This window comes from Mobula birostris, chromosome X (genome assembly GCF_030028105.1).
Source record: "Mobula birostris isolate sMobBir1 chromosome X, sMobBir1.hap1, whole genome shotgun sequence".
In the NCBI taxonomy this organism is placed as follows: domain Eukaryota; kingdom Metazoa; phylum Chordata; class Chondrichthyes; order Myliobatiformes; family Myliobatidae; genus Mobula; species Mobula birostris.
In genome coordinates this window covers 21,317,958-21,343,539 of record NC_092402.1, presented here as the reverse complement: position 1 = coordinate 21,343,539, position 25,582 = coordinate 21,317,958, and the positions used below count along the sequence as shown (strand labels likewise).

Genomic DNA, 25,582 nt, shown 5'->3' with positions numbered 1-25,582 from the left:
CTTAAAGCACACGGTATTGGGGGTAAGGTATTGGTGTGGGTGGAGAGTTGGTTAGCAGACAGGAAGCAAAGAGTGGGAATAAACGGGACCTTTTCAGAATGGCAGGCAGTGACTAGTGGGGTACCGCAAGGCTCAGTGCTGGGACCCCAGTTGTTTACAATATATATTAATGACTTGGATGAGGGAATTAAATGCAGCATCTCCAAGTTTGTGGATGACACGAAGCCGGGTGGCAGTGTTAGCTGTGAGGAGGATGCTAAGAGGATGCAGGGTGACTTGGATAGGTTGGGTGAGTGGGCAAATTCATGGCAGATGCAATTTAATGTGGATAAATGTGAAGTTATCCACTTTGGTGGCAAAAATAGGAAAACAGATTATTATCTGAATGGTGGCCGATTAGGAAAAGGGGAGGTGCAACGAGACCTGGGTGTCATTATACACCAGTCATTGAAAGTGGGCATGCAGGTACAGCAGGCGGTGAAAAAGGCAAATGGTATGCTGGCATTTATAGCGAGAGGATTTGAGTACAGGAGCAGGGAGGTACTACTGCAGTTGTACAAGGCCTTGGTGAGACCACACCTGGAGTATTGTGTGCAGTTTTGGTCCCCTAATCTGAGGAAAGACATCCTTGCCATAGAGGGAGTACAAAGAAGGTTCACCAGATTGATTCCTGGGATGGCAGGACTTTCATATGAAGAGAGACTGGATGAACTGGGCTTGTACTCGTTGGAATTTAGAAGATTGAGGGGGGATCTGATTGAAACATATAAGATCCTAAAGGGATTGGACAGGCTAGATGTAGGAAGATTATTCCCGATGTTGGGGAAGTCCAGAACGAGGGGCCACAGTTTGAGGATAGAGGGGAAGCCTTTTAGGACCGAGATTAGGAAAAACTTCTTCACACAGAGAGTGGTGAATCTGTGGAATTCTCTGCCACAGGAAACAGTTGAGGCCAGTTCATTGGCTATATTTAAGAGGGAGTTAGATATGGCCCTTGTGGCTACGGGGATCAGGGGGTATGGAGGGAAGGCTGGGGCGGGGTTCTGAGTTGGATGATCAGCCATGATCATAATAAATGGCGGTGCAGGCTTGAAGGGCCGAATGGCCTACTCCTGCACCTATTTTCTATGTTTCTATGTTTCTATTATTTTGTTCTTTTTCTTTTTTGTATTTGCACAATTGTCTTCTTTTGAACACTGGTTGTCTTTCCTGTCTTTGGTGTGTGCAGCTTTTCACTGATTATATTCCATTTCTTTGTATTTACTGTGAATGCCCACAACAAAATTAATCTCAGGGTAGTAAATGGTGACATATAACTTGACTATATGACTTGGATAATAAACTTTACTTTGAACTTTGAACTTGCCCTACAACCATCAGGCTCCTGAACCAGTGTGGAAAACTGCACTCACTTCAACTCTGAACTAGTTCCACAACCTACAGGCTCACTTTCAAGGAATCTTTACAATTCGTGTTCTCAGTATTATTTTTATTTGCAGTTTGTCTCCCTCTGCACATTGGTGTTTGTCAGTCTTTGTTTACGTATAGTTTTTCATAAAATTCTTTTTATTTTTTCTTGTAAATGCCTGCAAAGAAATGAATTTCAAGGTAGTATATGTATGTACTTTGATTAATAAACTTGCTTTGAACTTTTAACTAGCCAGTGGCATAGTCCGTAGAGCTGCTACCTCAGGAGCGCAGGTTCAGTGCTGACCTCAGGTGTTGTCTCTCTGGAGTCTGCCCATTCTCCCTGTAGCCACCTGGTTTCTTCCCAAAAACATGTAGGTTTAACTAGCGACCGTAAACTGCCTTGAGTGTATAGGAGAGCGGTAGCATCTGGAGGGACTTCATGGGAATGGGGTGGGGAATAAAATGGGATTGAGAATTAGTGTAAAAATGGGCTTGTTATGGTCAGGAGGTTTCTTAAACATTTCTTAACCAGGAGCCTGTACAGGTCAGTAATCCAAAGGGGAGCTGGGTGTTTGCAACGTGGTGACCTGGGCAGCAGAGGTTTGGATAAGGTCAGATTTACAGAGAGTAGGAAATGAAAGGCCACTTAGGAGAACATTGGAATGGTTGAACCCGGAGAGTTTACCAATTTAAACATAAAATAGAAAGAGAAAGAGTTCAATCTAATGCAGATAAATGAATGAAGGAGGTATGGAAAGTAACATGCACACAGAAGGAAAAGAGTGGTTGTAGATGGGTCATATTCTGCATGGAGGTTGGTGACCAGTGGGGTGCCTCAGGGATCTGTTCTGGGACCCTTTCTCTTCATGATTTTTATAAATGATCTGGGTGAGGAAGTGGAGGGATGGGTTAGTAGATTTGTCGATGACACAAAGGTTGGGGGTGTTGTGGATAGTGTGGAGGGCTGTCAGAGGTTACAGCGGGACATTGATAGGATGCAAAACTGGGCTGAGAAGTGGCAGATGGAGTTCAACCCAGATAAGTGTGAGGTGGGTCATTTTGGTAGGTCAAATATGATAGCAGAATATAGTATTAATGGTAAGACTCTTGGCAGTGTGGTGGATCAGAGGGATCTTGGGGTCCGAGTCCATCGGACACTCAAAGCTGCTACGCAGGTTGACTCCGTGGTTAAGAAGGCATACGGTGCATTGGCCTTCATGAATCGTGGGATTGAGTTTAAGAGCTGAGAGGTAATGTTGCAGCTATATAGGACCCTGGTCAGACCCCACTTGGAGTACTGTGCTTAGTTCTGGTCGCCTCACTGCAGGAAGGACATGGAAACCATAGAAAGGGTGCAGAGGACATTTACAAGGATGTTGCCTGGATTGGGGAGCATGCCTTATGAGAATAGGTTGAGTGAGCTCGGCCTTTTCTCCTTGGAGCGACGGAGGATGAGAGGTGACTTGACAGAGGTGTACAAGATAATGAGAGGCATTGATTGTGTTGATAGTCAGAGGCTTTTCCCCAGAGCTGAAATTGCTAGCATGAGAGGGCATAGTTTTAAGGTGCTTGGAAGTAAGTACAGAAGAGATGTCAGGGGTAAGTTTTTTACGCAGAGAGTAGTGAGAGCGTGGAATGGGCTGCTGGCAGCGGTAGTGGAGGCGGAAACGATAGGGTCTTTTAAGAGCCTCCTGGATAGCTACGTGGAGCTCAGAAAAATAGAGGGCTATGAGTAAAGCCTAGGTAATTTCTAAGGTAGCGACATGTTCGGCACAGCTTTGTGGGCCGAAGGGCCTGTATTGTGCTGTAGGTTTTCTATGTTTTCTATAAAAGGAATGAGATCATATAAAGTTAGATCATTTCTGCCTTTTAGCTTATATTAACCCAGCTAATATCATTGGTTAAAGCTAAACACTAAACATTATCAGTTTGTAGAGCTGCTGTCTCACAGCACCAGAGGTCCAGGTTCATTCCTGATCTCAGTGCTGTCTGTGAGGAGTTTTCACGTTCTCCTCACAAACATTTGGTCTTCCTCTAGGTGTTCTGGTTCGTTCCTACATCTCAAAGACAGGTAGGTAAATTTTCTACTGTAAATTGAATCTGGAGGGAATTTGCTGAGATTATGGTGGGGTTAATATAGGACAGGAGTAAATGAGTGGTGCGTGGTTGGCACAGACCCGATGCACTTAATGGCATCTTTCCATGCTTTATCTCAAATAGAAATCTGTGCCAAATTAGTGGAGGAAGAGAGGTCACCCTCCATGTCTCCAACTTTCTTTGTCGACTATTTGTCAGCTGGTGACAAATCAAAGTCAAGTTTATTGTCATATGCATATGTACGCAAAGGTGCTATGAAAAACAAGAGGCTTGTTTTATTGTTTTGTAGCTTGTTGTGTTCTGTGTTGTTCTGCCGAGCAACATGGGCATGCTATGTTGGCACCGGAATGTGTTCCGACACTTGCTGGCTGCCCCCAGCCCATTTTTAGGTGTGTTAGTTGTTAATGCAACTGACGCATTCATTGTATGTTTCAATATACATGTGATAAATAAATCTGAATCTGAAATTCACTTGTAGCAGCATCACAGGCACATAGCATACCAGACACAAGAAAACCAAATTAAATCTAAATTACATACAAAGACATATCGATTAGGGTTAACGCAAACACGAGAAAATCTGCAGATGCTGGAAATTCAAGCAACACACACAAATGCTGGTGAACACAGCAGGCCAGGCAGCATCTATAGGAAGAAGCACAGTCGACGTTTTGGGTTGAAACCCTTCGTCGGGACTTACAGGCAGGTTTGTGGATCTTGGGTAGGAGGTAGAAACAGAAAGTGCGGGGTGAGGGAACTATGAGGTTGGTGGCAGTGGATGGGAGATCCCCAGAACTGACAAGGTCGGTGATGGTGTGGGAGACAATGGCCTGGTGCTCCTTCGTGGGGTCACATTTAAGACGTAAATAAGAGGAGGTATCGGCGAGTTGTCACTGTGCCTCGGCAAGGTAGAGGTCAGTACGCCAGACTACCACAGCACCCCCCTTATCAGCGGGTTTTATAGTTAGGTTAGGATTGGTGCGAAGGGAGTGGAGAGCAGAGCGTTCGGAAGGAGTGAGGTTGGAATGGGGACAAGGTGCGGTGAAGTCGAGACGGTTGATGTCCCGTCGGCAGTTAGCAATAAAGAGATCCAGAGCAGGCAGAAGACCAGAGCGGGGTGTCCATGAAGAGGAGGAGGGTTGAAGACGGGAGAAGGGGTCATCGGTGGGGGTGGGAGAGTCCTTGCCGAAGAGGTAGGCTCAGAGACGGAGCCAGCGGAAGAACAGTTCGTCATAGCGAACGCGGAATTTGCTGGGGTGTGGGTGAAGGGAGACAAAAGTGAGGCCCTTACTGAGGACAGAGCACTCTGCCTCAGAGAATGGAAGGATGGAGGGGATGGTGAAGATCCGGCACGGATGAGAGCTCGGATCAGAGGGGAGAGGGGGGAGGCTGGGGGTGTCAGTGGAGAGGGGAAGTTTGGGGTGAGAGGAAGATGGAGCCTCTGAGTACCCAGGAGCTGACGATGGGATCTGAGGGAGACGGGATTGCAGATTGGTGGTGGGGGAAGGGGAGACGGGAGTTCCAATAGCAGCACGTGAAGACCCGGCCTGGAGTTCAAGGCTGGAGTCACAGTTGGAGGCTGCGCAATCACTTTAAAGGTGTCCATGGTCGTTGAATCCCGCATGGATGGTGCTGGAGTCTGAGTTTTGAATTTGCTCTGGGTCAGTAGAGCCGCTGAGATCGATGGCGGGAGCCGTGGTCCAAGGTTTACACCTGCTAGCGTTGGAGACAGCAGACACTGGGGTCTGCAGACGGACAACCTTCCGATCCTTGCAGGACGTGACAAAGTCGAAGAAATGAAGTCAAATTCCTGACGAAGGGTCTCGACCCGAAACGTCGACTGTACTTCTTCCTATAGCTGCTGCCTTCCACCAGCATTTTGTGTGTGTTGCTCAATTAGGGTTAGTAAGTTGTGGACATGCTATGTTGGCGACAGAAGCATGGCAATACTTGCACATCACCAGACTCTGTTGGTCTTTTGATGTAAACAATGCATTTTTCTGTAAGTTTTGAAATACATGTGACAAATAAAGCTAATCTTTAAAATTATATAATAGTCATAGTCATAGTCATACTTTATTGATCGGGGGGGAAATTGGATTTTCGTTACAGTTGCTCCATAAATAATAAATAGTAATAAAACCATAAATCGTTAAATAGTAATATGTAAATTATGCCAGGAAATAAGTCCAGGAGCAGCCTATTGGCCTATTGAAAGAACCAAAAAACAGTCCATTGTACCAGAAAGTTGTTATAGTGTCGCTATACAGAGATGGTGATTGGGGTTGCTTCACAGGCCAAATCGTTGAAGGGGAGTAGCTGTTATTGAACTTGGTGCTGTGGGACCTTAGCTCCCTGTGGAACACAGCTTAAGATGTTTGCACATGGACCTTAAAACCTACGTAGCTGGGAAAACCATGACCACAGTTGTTTTACCTGCTGCACCAGAGCCAAGCTGAGAGTCATTCATTGCAGAATTACAGTGTGTGACGTACCAAGAGCATGATCGAGCTTACTGTAAAAGGTTAACATCCCCAACTGAAGAGGCACACTCACCTTAGGAAAAATAGCAAAGATCTGGTGATGGATTTTTATCTTTTTCTTGGGTTCTGCCTCATAAGTTAACTCTGTCCCGACAGGCGTATTCCTCTGCGTGACCAGGCAATTGTATGCAGCATGGCAGCACCTCTTGAGCTCCAGTCTGAAAGGGCAGGTAACTTTCAATCATTCATCAATACTCATTCAGCAACATTGAAGGAGCTCTGTGGCTGAGATCAACTTTGTACACTTGAGTGGAAAGGTAGATCTGAGTCAAGACAGAACTGAAAGGAGAACGTGGTCTCTTCATTCTCCACCCACCACCCTCTTCCCAACCTGATCTTAGAGCACCCCCATACTCATGGAACAGCAGCCTTTCTGTTGATTGATCCTTCTAGACTTTTGAATATGTCAGGTTAATTTTCCCAGGTCTAGTTAGTGGATGAGTATCAGTAGCGTAGCAATTAGCGTAACAGTATACAGCAGCCAGCTGTAAGTTCAATTCCCACCGCTATCTGTAAGGAGTTTGTACATTCTCTCCATAACCAGGTGCTCTAGTTTCCTCCCACATTCCAAAGATGTAGGGGTTAAGATTAGTCAGTTGTGGACATGCAACGGGCTGCCCAGCACATCCTCACTAATTTGACTTGAAGTGAACAACACATTTCACTGTATATTTCAATATACATGTGACAAATAAAGCTAATCTTTCTTTCTAAATCGTTGCGGTAATAATAATATGATTCAAACTCTACCACAGAAGTTTAGAATTTGAATCTAATTAATTAAATCTAGAATCTTTTCCCAAAGAAGTCACTAATTAGTAATTAATTCATTCATTCATTCATTAATCAGTAACCTTACCATGTTCCGAAATTCCTGATCCAGTTTAGTGTGCAACTGACCACAGGCTCACAACCATTCAAACTTCCACTTCCCAGCTTTTGTTTCATTTATTTAGAGATACACCACGGTAATAGACCCTTCCAGCCCAACAAACCCATAGCACCCAATTCAAGTTTAAATTTAGTTGTCACATGAATACCCATGGATCCAGCAAAATAAAGCAGCGTTCCTCCAGGGCCAAGGTATAAAAGACAGTACCAACAGTTAAAAAAAAATCAAGCCCAAATCCCAGAGTGTCATATCCTATGGTTGATGTCATCAGCAAGAACAAGCCCATAGCAGTCCGATCATTACATCACATGTGCCCCCAGCGCATCCTCACTGCTTTGATTTGACACAAACAATGCAATTCACTGCATTTTTCAATGTACATGTGACAAATAAAGCTCATCGTTAACCCATATGTCTTTGGAATGTGGGAAGAAACCAGACCACCTGGAGGACACTCACACTGTCATGAGGAGACCGTATACAAACTCCTTACAGAGAGCAACAGAATTAAACCAGGGTCGTTGGAGTTCTAATAGCATTATGCTAACTGCTTTGCTACCGTGCTGCATTTCGAGAGAGATGGATAGGGTTTAGGATGGTGGTGAATTGAGGCGTTTGAAGTTGGTGTGTTCGCGAGCTTGGCAATTAGCTTGCAGACATTTCATCACCAGTCAAGGTGACATTCTCAGTGCACAGTTGCTGGTGTTTCTCTCTGGGAGTGCTTGCTGGCGTAGTTCTTGTTGGTCTCCACAGGTGATCCTGTGAGATCTGGCAAGAGAAACTGTGAAAGAACTACTAACGGAAGCCAAGCGTACAGCATAGACACTGAAATCCAGCAGCACAGGTCTGTCAACATATTTGAAATTTGAAAGGCAGATTTATATTGGGATCACTGATATCCAGTTTCATTGCCGAGGTCATTATACAAAGACTAGAAAAGATAGCACTTCCAGTCCTTAAACCCAAACTCTGGGTACTGTACATAGATAGAAACATAGAAAACCTACAGCACAATACAGGCACTTTGGCCCACAAAGTTATGCCGAAACATGTCTCTACCTTAGAAATTACTAGGCTTATCCACAGCCCTCCATTTTTCTAAGCTCCATGTACCTATTGAAAAAGACCCTATGGTATCCACCTCCACCACCATTGCCGGCATCCCATCCCACGCACTCGCCACTCTCTGCGTAAAAAACTTACCCCTGACATCTCCTCTGTACCTACTCCCTATCACCTTAAACCTGTGCCCACTTGTGGCAACCACTTCAGCCCTGGGAAAAAGCCTCTGACGTCAGTGGTCTGCAAACTATTGGAAAGGACTCTTAACAATAGGATCTATGAACACTTGGAGAAGTACTGTCTACTCAAGGATAGTCAACATGGCTTTGTGAAGGGAGGGTCATGCCTCACAAGCCTAATTGAGTTTTTGAAGAGCTAACAAAAGAAATTGATGAGGGTAGGGCGGTAGATGTGGTCTACATGGATTTTAGCAAGGAATTTGACAAGGTCCCCCACGAATACTCTTATTGAGTATAAGAGCTGGAATGTTATGATGAGGTTGTATAAGGCATTGGTGAGGCCGAATCTGGAGTATTGTGTTCAGTTTTGGTCACCAAATTACAGGAAGGATATAAATAAGGTTGAAAGAGTGCAGAGAAGGTTTACAAGGATGTTGCCAGGACTTGAGAAACTCAGTTACAGAGGAAGGTTGAATAGGTCAGGACTTTATTCCCTGGAGCGTAGAAGAATGAGGGGAGATTTGATAGAGGTATATAAAATTATGATGGGTATAGATAGAGTGAATGCAAGCAGGCTTTTTCCACTGAGGCAAGGGGAGAAAAAAACCAGAGGACATGGGTTAAGGGTGAGGGGGGGAAAGTTTAAAGGGAACATTAGCGGGGGCTTCTTCACACAGAGAGTGGTGGGAGTATGGAATGAGCTGCCAGATGAGGTGGTAAATGCGGGTTCTTTTTTAACACTTAAGAATAAATTGGACAGATACATGGATGGGAGGTGTATGGAGGGATATGGTCCGTGTGCAGGTCAGTGGGACTAGGCAGAAAATGGTTCGGCACAGCCAAGAAGGGCCAAAAGGCCTGTTTCTGTGCTGTCGTTTCTATGGTTTCTATGAAAGACTCATCCAGAAAGTCATGAGACATGGGATCAGTGGAAACTTGGCTGTTTGGATAAAAAATTGGCTTAAAGGAAGAAAGCAGAGGGTAGTAGTGGAAGGAACGTATTCTGCCTGGAGGTCGGTGACTAGTGGAGTGCCGCAAGGATCTGTCCTGGGACCCCTGGTTTTTGTGATTTTTATAAATGACCTGGAAGAAGAGGCGGAAGGTTGGGTGAGTAAGTTTGCGGACGACACAAAGATTGGAGGAGTTGTGGATGGAGCTGTAGGTTGTTGAAAGTTACAAGAGGATATAGACAGGATGCAGAGTTGGGCAGAAAAGTGGCAGGTGGAGTTCAATCCAGATAAGTGTGAGGTGATACATTTTGGAAGGACAAACCAGAAGGCTGAGTACAGGGTTAATGGTCGGTTACTTAAGAGTGTGGATGAACAGAGGGACCTTGGGGTTCAAATCCATACATCCCTCAAGGTCGCTGCAAAGGTTGATAGGATAGTTAAGAAGGCCTATGGGATGCTAGGCTTCATTAATAGGGGGATTGACTTCAAGAGTAGAGAGGTCATGTTGCAACTCTACAAATTTCTGGTGAGACCACACTTAAAAGAGTACTGTGTTCAGTTCTGGTCACCTCATTATAGGAAGGATGTGGAAGCTATGGAGAGGGTGCAGAGCAGATTTACCAGGATGTTGCGTGGATTGGAAAACAAGTCTCATGAGGCACGGTTAGCAGACCTGGGACTTTTCTCTTTGGAGTGTAGAAGGATGAGAGGGGACTTGATAGAGGTCTACAAGATTACGAGAGGCATAGATAGGGTGGATAGTCAGTACCTGTTTCCCAGGGCACGAATAGCAAACACCAGAGGGCGTATGTACAAAGTTAAGGGAGGGAAGTTTAGGGGAGACATCAGGGGTAAGTTCTTTACACAGAGGGTTGTGGGTGCCTGGAATGACTTGCTAGGGATGGTGGTGGAGGCTAAAACATTACGGGTACTTAAGAGCCTCTTGGACAGGCACATGGATGAAAGAAAAATAGAGGGTTACGGGGTAGTGTGGGTTTAGTACTTTTTTTTAAGGAATATATGGGTCGGCACAACACCGAGAGCCGAAGGGCCTGTACTGTGCTGTAGTATTCTAGTGTCTAGTGTTTGTCATACTCAAACAAAATAAAGTAGAAGGTTTAACCAAATCTATAACATATTCAGCAACATCAAGTTTATAATGGAAAGAGAAAGAAAGAACCAACTTGCATTCCTGGATGTCCTTGTCGTGAGAAGGACAGACAGTACATTAGAGACATCTGTCTACTGGAAGGGTACACACATGGACCAAGTATTGAACTACCACAGCAACGACCCAGCTGCCACAGCAAAAGCTGCATTTGCACCTTACTTAAGAGAGCACAAACACACTGCAGCACCTGAACTTCAGGCCAGGGAACAGAAGCACTTATTCAAGTTGCCCCAGAGCAATGGTTACCCACAGAATTTCATCAGGAGATGCTTACTAAGGAGAGAAAGTCACGCTGTCCCTGCTCAACATGCACTGAAACTCACCTTGCCCTACATCAGGAATATCCCAGAAATAACAGCTCAATAGCTTGAAACTCACGGCATTACAGTCGCTCATAAACCAACGGTAACTTTAAGGAAGCTTGTCTCAAGAACCAAGGTACCAGTAAAGACAACTGACAAAAGCAACGTGATGTACAGGATCACCTGTAGAGACTGCAACAAGAACTACACAGGCCAGACAGAACGTAAACTCTCAACTTGTTTATGGGAACACAAACTGACGGTACGGAGACATGATCCACTGTCGCTGATCTCGGTACATAAGGACGAAAAAGGACATCACTTTAACTGGGACACCACAGAGGCTCTGGTACAGGCAAACACGAAGCAGGCACAAGAATTTTTAGAAGTGTGGTTCTCTTCTGATAACTCTGTAAACAAACATATCAAAGTAGATGTCATTTACGAACCCTAAGGGCCGCAGAAACGCGAGCCAATCGAATTCAAAGGTCAACTGAAGGGGTAGCCAATCAGGACTGAGGCATGCAAACAGGGGCCTATATAAACACGAGCACCCCCAGAAAGAAACACCTACAAGTGCACACTGAGGATATCACCTCGACTGATCTTGAAACATCTGTCAGCTAATTACCAAGCTCGGCAAACACCGTAACATCAGATAAATAGGGTTCCCCATAGATAGAAACATTTCCCTATAGCAGGTGGGATTGACACTAGAAGGTAAGGGGTAAGACTTTTACAGGAGATCAAAGAAAGATTTTTTTTCATCAAGAGGGTGGCTGGAATCAGGATCACACTGCCTAGGAGGGTGGAGGAGGCAGAGACTCTCACAATATCGAAGAGATATTGTGTCATCAAGAGACAGACAACAACAGACCAAGTGAGTGATTTGGATAGATATTACTTCAGAATCAAAATTGGGTTTATTATCACTGATATATGTCTTGGAATTGTTATTTTGCAGCAGCAGTATAGTTCAATGTGTAAAATTTACTATAGGTTACAACAAATAAATAAATAATGCTAAAGAGGAAAAATGAAATGGTTTTCATGGGTGTGTGGACCATTCAGAAGTCTGAAGTCGGAGTGGAAGAAGTTATTTCCAAAACATTGAATATGGATCTTCTGGCTCTGTACCTCCTCCCTAATGATAGTAATGAGAAGATGGCATTTCTTGGATGGTGAGGGTCCTTAATGATGGATGACACTACTTGAAGATGTCCTCAGTGGTGGGGAGGGTTGTGCCTGTGATGGAGCTGGCTGTATCTGCAATCTCCATGTGTCTATCTAAGAGTCTCTTAAATGCCCCTAATGTATCTGACCCTACCAACACACCCAGAAGCCTGTTCCAGGCAATTAACACACTCTATGTAAAAAACAAAATATTACCTCTGACATCCCCCTATACTTTCCACCAATCACCTCAAGCTCCAGGGCCATGACTGGAGCAATTGGCATAGATGCATCCAAGTGAAAAAATAAAATAGGCAGACATGGAAGGGAGCTTGTGTGAAGCGTAAACATCAACATGATCCTGACTTGAATGTTAAGTTCAAATTTATTGTCATGGGCATGCATACCCAGAGTATAAGTGCCATGAAAATTTGCTTTTTGCAGCAGCGGCACAGTACGTTACAAACAAAACAAGCATAAATTATGTAAACTTAAATTAACATTAATTATACAATAAACACAAGAAATTCTGCAGATACTGGAAATCTAGAGAAACACACAAAATACTGGAGGAACTCAGCAGGTCAGGCAGCATCTATGGGAATGAGTAAACAGTTGACATTTTGGGCTGATACCCTTCTTCAAGACTGGAAAGGATGGGGGAAGACACCAGAATAAAAAGGTGAGGGGAGGGAAAGAAGGATAGCTAGAAGGTGATAAGTGAAGCCAGATGGGTAGGAAAGGTAAAGGGCTGGAAGGGAAGGAACCTGACACAGAAGAGGAGAGTGGACCACAGGAGAAAGGGAAGGAGGAGGGGGTCCAGGAGGAGCTGATAGGCAGGTGAGAGGCCAGAATGGGGAATAGAAGAGGGGAGGGGGAGGGAAATTTTTTTTACTGGAAGGAGAAATCGATGTTCATGCCATCAGGTTGGAGACGGAATATAAGGTGTTGCTCCTCTACCTTGAGGGTGGCCTCAGCACGGCACAAGAGGAGGCCGTGGACTGACATGTCATAACAGGGATGAGAACGGAATTAAAATGTTTGGCCACCAGGAAGTTCCGCTTTTGGCAGATGGAGCAGAGGTGCTCGACCAAGCAGTCCCCCAACTTATGACAGGTCTCACCAATGTCGAGGAGGCCACGTTGGGAGCACCGGACATGATAGACAACTGCAAAAGGTTTGCAGGTGAAGTGTTGCCTCACCTGGAAGGACTGTTTGGGGTTCTGAATGGAGGTGAGTGAGCAGGTGTTGCACCTTGGCCACTTGCGGGGGTAAGTGCCAGGAGGGAGATTATTGGGGAGGGACGAATGGACAAGGGAATCACAGAGGACGCAATCCCTGTGGAGAGCAGAAGGCTGGGGGAGGTAAAGATAGGTTTGGTGGTGGGATCCCTTTGCAGATGGCGGAAGTTACGGAGAATGATGTGTTAATTATACAATATAAATTACATCCATAAATTACTTGGCAGAATAAACATAAACGACATTGAGGCAAGTTGAGGCAAATATAGTCTGAGGGGGAATTTGGGGTTTTTCTTCTCTGAATTAGGGTTTGTAAAAGTACTGCAGAAAATTACACTTGCACTCCCGCCTTTCGAGCTGTACCTGAATTCTGTGGCCTCTGCTCCCTGGTGGTGCCATGGACAGTGCTGAATCTGTGAAGCCATTTTGATAATATCATCTTCCGTCTGCCTGCAGCCAGATCCAGGAGAGAAGGTCAAAGAAGGAGAAAACAAATATTGTTTTATAAAGACCATTAGACATACAGTAAGTGTAGATTTAGACTATTTTGCCTTTTGAGTCTTCCCTGCTACTCCATCATGGCCGATTTATTATCTATCTCATCTCTATTCTCCTGCCTTCTGCTCGTAACTTTTGACGCCCTGATGCCCTTATTAAGTAAGATCCTATTAACCTCCACTTTAAATACACCCAATGATTTGGCTTCCACGCCAAACATGGCAAAGACTTCCACAGACTCACTACCCTCTGGCTAAATAAATCCCGCTTCATTTCTGTTCTAAAGGAACATCCCTCTATTCTGAGGTTGTAGCTTCTAGTCCTAGACTCCTTCACTACAGGAAACATCCTCTTCACGTCTGCTCTGTCTAGGCAATTAAAATGCACAATGACACCAGCAGGTCAATTGATTTTGAACCTCAGCACTGAATGAGAAACATGAGTCTACGTGTATATGCCCCCATCGACACCAAAATCAGAACAACTTCTTCCTTTTATTTTCCTTCGGTATATAATGAATAAACTCCCTGCCAATGCCATTGAGACGGACATGCCTACAGTAAAAAAGAAAACTTTCTGATTTAATACAACACACAAGCTGCTGGAAGAACTCAGCAAGACAGACAACATCTGTCGAGGGGAATGAACATCAGCATTTTGGGCTGAGACCTTTCAATAGTTCTCAGCCCGAAATGTCAACTGTTTATACCTCCATAGACGCTGCCTGACCTGCTGAGTTCCTCCAGCAGCTTGTGTGTGTTGCCTTGGATTTCCAGCATCTGCAGGATCTCTTGTGTACCGAGGTTATAATAGAGTTCCATTCCTGAGAACTGTTTAAAAACAACAGGGTGTGGGAGAGGTTCATAATAATAGCAGTGACGGCAGATGAAGCAGGCGTGAGATAAGCAGCCTTGCTAACTCTGACTTAGTGAGTGCGTCTGCTCAGTACTCCCAGCTCTTGTCAGCTCAGTCCAGCTCCCAAATGTTGTTGCTCTTTGACGGAGAGAGATGGCACACGGAAATGCCCAGTTCCCACCTGGTAGAAGATACCTACAGCCCATTCTTCCTGCCAGTCTCCCAAACACTCACTTGTATACACAGTGGCGATGGGCGTTCATAAACCAGAGAGGACCTATGTGGGAAGCTGAGGATAAATAAAGGGTCAGTGCTAATGCAAGTCTCAGTGGTGGTAACCATAATACTGCCAGATTGTCATAAGATCCTATCTACAGGGGAGGAACCTGCCACCCTTAACCAGCCTGCTGCATGTGACTCCAGGCCCAGCAAAGCAGTTATCCATCCAGCAGGAGGTACAGAAGCCTGTAGTCCCACATCACTTGATTCAGGAACAGCTACTTCCCTTCAACCGAACCACTGGCACAACCCTAATCATGAGAGTTTACCAACACCAGGACCACTTTGCACGAAAGTGGGCATTTTCTTTTGTTCTAATTATGTTCTTTCCAGTAAAAAAATGTGTTTTATTTATGTTTAGCTTATGTTTTTCTTGTGGATGTCAAGGCCAGGGCCTGGGCCAGAAGTAGACATTGGAGGCCTGGACGTGGCCTATCCTGAGGTTGGAGGAATGACTGTGAGTGTGGGAAAGGGGTTTGTTTTGTTGGTGTTGTCTTCTTTCATTGTATGTTATATGATGGCTGCATTTTGTTCTGCTGAATACTATAGGCATGTTATGTTGGTGCCAGAATGTGAGGCGATACCTGCTGGCTGCCCCCAGCACATACTCAGATTGTGTTGCTTAACACAAATGACAAATTTCAATGTATGTTTCTATGTACATGTGATACATCTAATTTAATCTAATCTACACTAACGTTATGTATCTGATGTTCTGTGCCTGTGATACTGCTGCAAGTTTATCAATGCACCTGTGTACACACGTACTTGTGCAGATGACAATGAACTAGACTTCCATAGCTTCCTCAGTCAGGAGCTATAAATACTGGTTTTGTCAGTGACAGCCATACCTGTAAGTGAATAAATGTTTAAAAATGCACGATATGCTAATAGGTGTACATTGTCAATGTTAGCTTCACAAGCCGAGCCAGCATTTAATTGCCCAATTCTAGCTGTCCTTGAGAAGGTGACAGTGAGCTGTCTTCTTGAAGCACTGCAGTCCCTGAGGTATGAGTACACATGGGAAATAGGATAAAGACTCAAAGGTCACCGTGCCTTAATTAAAAAAATGTATTGGGTCAAATGATTAAATGAGGGGGATATGAGATGTATGTGAAAAGGATAAATGAAAGTTTGGAACAGCAGGATCTGAGCATGCTGGTATCAGCCAGCATTTATTACCCAACCCTGACACATCACAGTATCTTACAGATGACTTCTATGTTACAGGGGATGTTGCATTCCTAAAAAAACAGTCTGTTTCACGATATTCTGTAACATGAGACTGCGTAATCTATGTATGTGTCAAGAAATGCCAAGTTGAAACAAGAAATTATGTTTATTTATTTATTTTTCATTTCATATAAATTCTATAAGGGCAAATTTTATTCCACATCTCAGATTTATGAATTCAATAAAGAGGAATTGTGAATTTCCTTGACCCAAATAGCCATAACATAGGTTACTTGTATCTAACAAAAAGGGACTGGGATGTTCTGTGTCCAGTGTATGGCCAACCCCTCCCATTTCTCCTTATAAATGAAGCATCCCATCACAGGCAACATCCTGGTGAATCTACCCCATACGCTAACCAGTACAACCATATCCTTCCTAAGTATGGTGACCAGAACTGCACTCAGTATTCCAGTCACAAACCAGAGAAAATCTGCAGAGGCTGGAACTCAGGTCCTGCTGAACGGCCTCAGCCTGGAACTCTTCCACAGATGCTGCCTGGCCTGCTGAGTTCCTCCAGTATTTTGTGTGTGTTGCTCAGTGTTCCAGCTGTGACCTAACCAATGCTTCACATAGTTTATTTTTTATTTATCAAGATACAGCGTAGACCTTCTAGCCCTTCGAGCCGCACTGCCCAGCAATCCCCTGCTTTAATCCTACCCTTATCACAGGAAGATTTACAATGACCTCCCAACTGGTACGTCTTTGGACTGTGGGGGAAAATTGGAGCACCCAGAGGAAACCCATGTGGTCATGGGGAGAATGTACATACTCCTTACAAGTAGCGGCAGGAATTGAATTTATATCACCTGTACTGTAAAGCATTGTGCTTTCGTCACACATCATTCCAAATAAACTGATTCCTAAGCTCCAGAACCTGGGCCTTAGCACTCAGATCTGCAGCTGGATCTTCAACTTCCTCACAGACAGGACCCAGGCTGTAAAAATAGGGGTCAAGCTCTCCTCTACAATCACTCAGAACAGTGGTGCCCCACAAGGCTGTGTACTCATCTCCCTGCTGTACTCACTGTACACCCACGATTGTGTAGCCAAGTTTCCATCAAACTCAATATATAAGTTTGCTGATGACACAACTGTAGGCTGTATCTTGGGTAATGATGAGTTTGAGTACAGAGAGGAAATTAAGAACCTGGTGGCATGGTGCAAAGACAATAACCTATCCCTCAACGTCAGCAAGACGAAAGAATTGGTTGCTGACTTCAAAAGGAGTAGCAGACCCAATTTACATCGGTGGTGCGCAAGTGGAACAGGTCAAAAGCTTTAAGTTCCTCAGGATCAATATCACAAATGACCTGACTTGGTCCAACCAAGCGGAGTTCACTGCCAAGAAGGCCCACCAGCGCCTTTACTTCCTGAGGAAACTGAAGAAATTTGGCCTGTCCCCTAAGATCCTCACTAATTTTTATAGATGCATCGTAGAAAGCATTCTTCTAGGGTGCATCACAACCTGGTATGGAAGTTGTCCTGTCCAAGACCAGAAGCTGCAGAAGATCGTGAACACAGCGCAGCACATCACACAAACCAATCTTCCATCCGTGGACTCACTTTACACCGCACGCTGTCGGAGCAGTGCTGCCAGGATAATCAAGGACACGACCCACCCAGCCAACACACTTTTCGTTCTCTTCCCTCTGGGAGAAGGCTCAGGAGCTTGAAGACTCGTACGGCCAGATTTGGGAACAGCTTCTTTCCAACTGTGATAAGACTGCTAAACGGATCCTGACCCGGATCTGGGCCATACCTTCCAAATATCCAGACCTGCCTCTCATTTTTTTGCATTACCTTACTCTTCATTTTTCTATTTTCTATTTATGATTTATAATTTAATTTTTAATATTTACTATCGACTTGTAATCCAGGGAGCGGGAAGCGCAGAATCAAATATTGCTGTGATGATTGTACGTTCGAATATCAGTTGTTTAGTAACAATAAAGTATAAAGTATATTCAAAGAAAAATACACACAAAGACAAATAAGCAGTGTGCAAAAGAAAACAAATTGTGCAAATACAAAAGAGAAAAAACAAAATAACAAAAGATAAATAAGATTGAGAACAGGAATTGTAGAGTCCTTGAAAGTGAGTCCACAGGTTGTGGAATCATTTGAGGTAAGTGAAGCTTTCCACTCTGGATGAGGATCCTGATGGTTAAGGTCAACCGTTGTTGAACCTCGTGGTGCTGGACCTAAGGTTCCTGTACCTCCTTCCTGATGGCAGCAGCGAGAAAAATGCATGGTCCAGATGGTAGTGTCCTTGATGATGGATGCTGCTTTCCTATGACAGTGCTCCTTGTAGATGTGTTCAAAGGTGGGGAGGGCTTTAACTGTGATGGGCTGGGCTGTGTCCACTATCTATTATAGGCTTTTCCATTCAAAAGGCATTGGTGTTTCTATATCAGGCCGTGATGCAACCAGTCAGGAAACTCTCCATTGAGCATCTATAGAAGTTTGTCAAAGTTTTAATTGACATGCTGAATCTTCACAAATTTCTAAGAAAGTCGAGGCGCTGCCATGCTTTCTTTGAATTGAATTGACTTTATTACTTACAACCTTCAAAAACATGAGTAAAAATCTTTACGTTACATCTCCATTCAAATGTGTAATGTGCAATTATAGTAACTTATAATAAATATTACCTACAACAGGATAGTCAATATAACACAGAAATACATTAGCATCGCATGAGTTAATCAGTCTGATGGCCTGGTGGAAGAAGCTGTCCCGGAGCCTGTTGGTCCTGGCTTTTATGCTGCGCTACCATTTCCCGGATGGTAGCAGCTGGAACAGTTTGTGGTTGGGGTGACTCAAGTCTCCAATGATCCTTCGGGCCCTTTTTACACACCTGTCTTTGTCAATGTCCTGAATAGTGGGAAGTTCACATCTACAGATGCGCTGGGCTGTCTGCACCTCTCTCTGCAGCGTCCTGCGATTGAGGGAAGTACAGTTCCCATACCAGGCAGTGATGCAGCCAGTCAGGATGCTCTCAGTTGTGCCCCTGTAGAAAGTTCTTAGGGTTTGGAGGCCCACACCAAACTTCCTCAACCGTCTGAGGTGAAAGAGGTGCTGTTATGCCTTTTTCACCACACTGCTGGTATGTACAGACCACGTGAGATCCTCAGTAATGTTTATGCCGAGGAATTTAAAGCTGTTCACTCTCTCAACCGCAGATCCATTGATGTCAGTAGGGGTTAGCCCGTATCCATTCCTCCTGTAGTCCACAACCATCTCCTCTGTTTTTGCGACATTGTGGGACAGGTTGTTTTCTTGACACCACTGTGTCATGGTGATGACTTCCTCTCTGTCGTCTGCCTCAATATTATTTGAGATTAGGCCAATCAGTGTAGTGTCGTCAGCAAATTTAATTAGCAGATTGGAGCTGTGGGTGGTGATACAGTCATGGGTATACAGAGAGTAAAAGAGGGGGCTTAGTACCCAGCCCTGAGGGGCACCTGTGCTGAGGGTCAGAGGCAGAGGTGAGGGAGCCCACTCTTACCGCCTGGTGATGGCAATTACAGTACATGCTGGACCCATGGCAGATCCATTGAAATGACACCTCTCCACCTCTGATCCCTTGATGAGGACTGGTGCATACACCCTCTATTTCCTCCTCCTGTAGTCAATAATCAGCTCTCTGGTTTTGCTGACATTGAGTGAGAGGTTGCAGTTGTGGCACCACTCAGCCAAATTTTCAATCTCTCTCCTATATGCTGATTCATCACCACACTTGATCCAGACTATCACAGCAGTATTGTCGGCAAACTTAAATATGGTATAGGAGCTATATTTAGCCTCACAGTATAAAGTGAGCACAGCAGTAGACTAAGTACATGGCCTTATGGTGCACCTGTGCTGATGGTTGAGATGTTATTGCTGGACTGGGATCAGAAAGTGAGGAAATCGAGGAACCAATTGCACAGAGAAGTATTGAGACCAAGGTCTGGAAGCTTATTGATTAGTTTTGTATGGAAGATGGTGTTGAATGCAGAGCTGGAGCCAATAAATAGCATCCTGATATATGTACCTTCACTGTCCATATGTTCCAGGGTTGAGTGAAGAGCCAATGAAATGGCACCTGCAGTGGACCTGTTGCTCCGGTAGGCAAATTGGAGCAGATCCAAGTTGCTCCTTTGGCAGGAGTTGATACGTCTCATCACCAACCTTCAAAGGACTTCATCACAGTGGATGTAAGTGCTACTGAACAACAGTCACTAAGGCAGGTTACCACGTTCTTCTTGGACACTGGTATAATTGAAGCCTGCTTGAAGCAGGTGGGTACTTCAGATTGCCAAAGCGAGAGGTTAACGATATTTGTAAGCACTCCAACCAGATGATTAGCAGAAGTCTTCAGTACTTGACAAGGTACAATATCTGGGCTTTCTGTGGCAGCCCTCCTGAAGACTGCTCAAATTTTGACCTCAGAGCCTGAAATCACAGGACCATCGGTGGTTGTGGGAGTTTATGAAGATACCTCCATGTTCTGTGGGTCAAAGCGAACATAAGCGGCATTGAGCTCATTGGGGGAGCGAAACCTTGTTGCATGCAAGACCATAAGATATAGGAGCAGAATTAGACCATTTGACCTATCAAGTCTGCTCTGCCATTTCATGACTGATCCAACTTTCCTCTCAGCCCCAATCTTCTGCATTCTCCCCACATCCCTTCATGCCCTGACTAATCAAGAATTTATCAATCTCTGCCTTAAATATACATAAAGGCTTGGCCTCCACAGCCGCCTGTGGCAAAGAATTCCACAGATTCACCACTCTGGCTGAAGAAATTCCTCCTCATCTCCATTCTATGTCACTTGGCTTTATTTTGAAGGAGGTGACAGCATTCAAGCCCTGCTACAGCTATCGAACATCCTTCAGTGATTCAAGTTAGGTCTGGAATTGACACATTGCATGTGAGGTGGCTTTCTGGAGACTATACCTGGACGTCTTGCACTTCCCTTGATCGCCATACCTGAATGCTACTGATCTGTCCTCAGCAGATTGCAGTTTTCATAGTTCATCCAGGGCTTCCGGTTGGGGAAGATTCTGAATGATTTTGTGAGGACACACTTGTCCACAAGTGTCTTTATAAAGCCCATGACAACCGTGGCATATTCATTCACATCCGCTGATGAGTCCTTGAAAATGGGCCAGTCCCACAGATTCTCCTCTGCCTCCTGTGACCACTTCTTTGTTGTGCTAACCTCTGGTACCTTGCTCCTTAGCCTCTGCCTGCATGCTGGAAGGAAGAGGACAGCCGGATGATCAGATTTCCTGAAATGTGGTCTAGGGATGGAAGGGTAGGCATTTCTAAGCACAGTGTAACAGTGGTCGAGTGAATTGGGACCTCTGGGTGCTGCAGGTGATATGTTGATGATGATTGGGCAGAGTTTTCTTCAAGCACTTCATTGAAGTCCCAGCAATGATTTGAAAGGCGTCAGGTTATTTCCTGTTTGCTAATCTGGGCACTCAATATATCAAGTGCTAGCTTAATATCAGCCTTTGGTAGTATGTAAACTGCAGCCAGGGTCACAGCAGATAACTCTCTTGGTAAGTAGAACAGATGGCACTTAATTATTAGATGTTCCACGTCAGGAGAACAAGAGTATAAACAAGAGCTGGACGTGGAGCTGAGTCGGGTGGTACGCAAGGACAAGAGGAATCCTGTCCCTGGTAAGGTGGCGGGAGGATGGGTTAAGAGCAGACATGCGTGAAATGATGCGGTTGAGGGCAGCGTTGATGATGGAGGAAGGGAAGCCACCACATCCAGCACATAATTCTCCAAAACTTCCACCCCTCCAACTGGATCCCACCACCAACACATCTTTCCCTTCCACTTTCTGCTTTCCGCAGGGATCGCTCCCTACGCGACTCCCTTGTCCATTCGTCTCTCCCCACTGATCTCCTTCCTGGCACTTATCCTTGCAAGCGGAACAAGTGCTACACCTGCTCCTGCCCCTCCTCCTTCACTACCACTCAGGGCCCTAAACCGTCCTTCCAAATGAGGCAACACTTCACCTATGAGTCTGTTGGGGTCATACACTGTGTTCAGTGCTCCCAGTGTGCTCTCCTGTGTATTGGTGAGACCCGATGTAGATTGGGAGATCGCTTCACCGAGCATCTGCGCTCCATCTGCCAGAGAAAGCAGGATCTCCCAGTGGCCACACATTTTAATTCCACTTCCCATTCCCATTCTAATATGCCCATCCATGGCATCCTCCACTGGCGTGATAAGACTTAGGTTGGAGGACAACACCTTATATTCCATTTGAGTAGCCTCCAACATGATAGAACATCGATTTCTCAAACTTTCCAGTAATGCCTCCACCACCCACCCCCCTCACCATTTCACATCCCCTTTTCCCTCTCATATTATTTCCTTGCCCACTCATCGCCTCCCTCTGGTGCTTTCACCCCCCCGCCTTTTTTCCTTTCTTCCATGGCCTTCTGTCTCTTTCACCAATCGACTTCTCAGCTCTTTGCTTCATCCCTCCTCCTGCAAGTTTCACCTATCGCCTGGTGTTTCTCTCTCCCCTCCCCCACCTTTCAAATCTACTCCTCAGCTTTTTTTCTCCAGTCCTGCCGAAGGGTCTCAGCCTGAAACGTCAACTGTGCTTTTTTCCATAGAAGCTGCCTGGCCTGCTGAGTTCCTCCAGCATTTTGTATGTGTTGCTTGGATTTTCAGCATCTGCAGATTTTCTCCTGTTTGTGATCACAAATTACAAGTTTGTTTAGATGGTTCAAAGTACAGTTCTTAAAGGGAAATTACAGGCTGCAGAGTGCAGCAATAGTAGTTCAGAAAAAGTATATTTAGAAGTTTTGTGAGCTGCCTGCAAAACATTGCTGTGTATCGTCAGTGCCACCTGCCTTTTTAAACCACCTTATCAACTTGGACTGTAACTTGAGGAATCTATGGATGTGGAACCTAAGATCCCTTTATTCCTCCAAACTGTTAAGAATCCTGCCATTAATCCTGTATTTTACCTTTGAGTTCACTCTTCCAAAGTAAATCACTTCACACTTTTCTAGATTGAACTCCATCTGCCACCTCTTAGCCTAGCTCTGCATCCTGTTAATGTTCCATTGTAACCTATGACAACCTTCTATATTATCCACAACACTACCAACCTTTGTGTCAATTGACATATAAGTTATGTGGTGGGGTTTGAACTTTGTTCTCTGGATTACAAGTTAACTGACGTGGGCGTGAACAATATTTACTTGGACAGGTATATGATGTAGAAGAAGGATCAGCAAAAGGGTTAATGAACTAACTTGCTAAGTAGCTAACTTGCATTTTTCTATTTGAACATAGTAACCCAATATCCTAAGCCAAGACCTGCAGACAGTAGTCTTTCATAATCAGGATGCAGCACAGTGCAGATGGCCAAAAAGAGGAACAAGCACATGCACATGATTTAGTCACTTTTTTGTTCTATGATTAAAAATACTTTGTGCTACAGATATACTGACTTATTTATCTGCTTATGTAACTTGTATGACAGTAGTCACGCATGTTCGCCTGTTTAGAAGTATAAATATATATCAATATTGTTCTGTAGCTTAGAGCCTTGCACATTTCTGTAAGCTCTCCATGATATCATGCTGAACAAAGGTGTCACTGCTTGAAGTCTGGTCTCTAAAGTCATTTTTATTCCACAGATTGGTGTAGTCAGTGGGATGCCTAGTTAACAGGATCGAACTAAGTTGGCTAGCTGAGGGTCTAAAAACTGTTTGAGCCACCCCGATCCTGCTCTTTAGGAGTGGGAGAGACGGGATGGGCAAGATAAAGCAGGAAAAACCAGAACAAGACCCAAGAAGCTGCCAACTGAATAAGTAAAAAAAATAGATTGAGACTTCTAGGGGTGAACAGAACAAGTCTCTGTTCAATAGCATTCTTTAACTAAAACATTAAATTGCAGGACAAGGGGAAGTAGAGAATGGAAAGCAGTAGCAGCAAAGCTAAGAATAAAGAAGGGAAGGAATTCCCTATCAAGCTGACAAGAAAGAAAGAGAAGAAAGAGGCAGGAACAACATGTGTGGATGAAAAGATGCTGGGAGAGACTTTAGTTCACCACACTCCCCAGCTGATAAGGTATGATTGGAAACAGGAGATAGCAGGTATGTGATTCCTTTTACTAGTGATTTATACAGGTGGTTGCAAGGGCAATGGCCCTATGGAGGATTGTTTGATTTGATAAAAATAGAGTTTTGGAAAGAAACTCAAAGTGGGGGAGGAAATCAGTTGTTTACAATATATATTAATGACTTGGATGAGGGAATTAAATGCAGCATCTCCAAGTTTGCAGATGACACGAAGCTGGGTGGCAGTGTTAGCTGTGAGGAGGATGCTAAGAGGATGCAGGGTGACTTGGATAGGTTGGGTGAGTGGGCAAATTCATGGCAGATGCAATTTAATGTGGATAAATGTGAAGTTATCCACTTTGGTGGCAAAAATAGGAAAACAGATTATTATCTGAATGGTGGCCGATTAGGAAAAGGGGAGGTGCAACGAGACCTGGGTGTCATTATACACCAGTCATTGAAAGTGAGCATGCAGGTACAGCGGGCGGTGAAAAAGGCGAATGGTATGCTGGCATTTATAGCGAGAGGATTCGAGTACAGGAGCAGGGAGGTACTACTGCAGTTGTACAAGGCCTTGGTGAGACCACACCTGGAGTATTGTGTGCAGTTTTGGTCCCCTAATCTGAGGAAAGACATCCTTGCCATAGAGGGAGTACAAAGAAGGTTCACCAGATTGATTCCTGGGATGGCAGGACTTTCATATGAAGAAAGACTGGATGAACTGGGCTTGTACTCGTTGGAATTTAGAAGATTGAGGGGGGATCTGATTGAAACATATAAGATCCTAAAGGGATTGGACAGGCTAGATGCAGGAAGATTGTTCCCAATGTTGGGGAAGTCCAGAACGAGGGGTCACAGTTTGAGGATAGAGGGGAAGCCTTTTAGGACCGAGATTAGGAAAAACTTCTTCACACAGAGAGTGGTGAATCTGTGGAATTCTCTGCCACAGGAAACAGTTGAGGCCAGTTCATTGGCTATATTTAAGAGGGAGTTAGATATGGCCCTTGTGGCTACAGGGGTCAGGGGGTATGGAGGGAAGGCTGGGGCGGGGTTCTGAGTTGAATGATCAGCCATGATCATAATAAATGGCAGTGCAGGCTCGAAGGGCCGAATGGCCTACTCCTGCACCTATTTTCTATGTTTCTATGTAAATCCAGCATGAGATTACGGTTGTATGATACCATATTTTAATAAATGGCTGGAGGTGGCTAAGCGACATCAACCAACACCCCCCCACCCTCGCCAAACAAAAGAATTTTGGAGAAGCGCCAACCCAGCCCTTGGCACCTCAGCCAAAATCAGCACCTCATATTGCAGCAAAGCCACTCACTACCCCCAAATTGCTTGGACCTATAGTAAAGGCTTTGCAAGCTAAAAAAAAACAACATACAGCACGTTCCCCTATGTAATGGTAATATGATTTACAGCACTTTTCTGACCAGACAGGATGCTTGTTTGCAGCCCATTTTCTAGTCTAGGTTAATTATTATACTGTATTTATACTCCTCCTCCTTCCCCAGAATACTTAATTCCACTTTCATTACTATGGTACCTTCTTCCCTCTGGGCATCGCATAGGAATCATGTTGGCCTTGTTTACTCCAC

At 44.6% G+C, this 25,582-nt stretch overlaps 1 protein-coding gene across 2 annotated transcripts in view; it reads right to left on the bottom strand.

The window, feature by feature from the left end:
- The window catches only part of st8sia6 (ST8 alpha-N-acetyl-neuraminide alpha-2,8-sialyltransferase 6), a 71,053-nt gene that overhangs the window by 19,372 nt on the left and 26,099 nt on the right, over nt 1-25,582 (bottom strand). For both annotated transcript variants that reach the window (XM_072248985.1, XM_072248986.1), the window contains exons 4-5: nt 13,384-13,470; nt 6,064-6,208 (exon numbers count right to left, since the gene is read on the bottom strand). In XM_072248985.1, the coding sequence (XP_072105086.1) occupies nt 6,064-6,208; nt 13,384-13,470 (232 nt within the window). The remainder of the gene's footprint in view (nt 1-6,063; nt 6,209-13,383; nt 13,471-25,582) is intronic.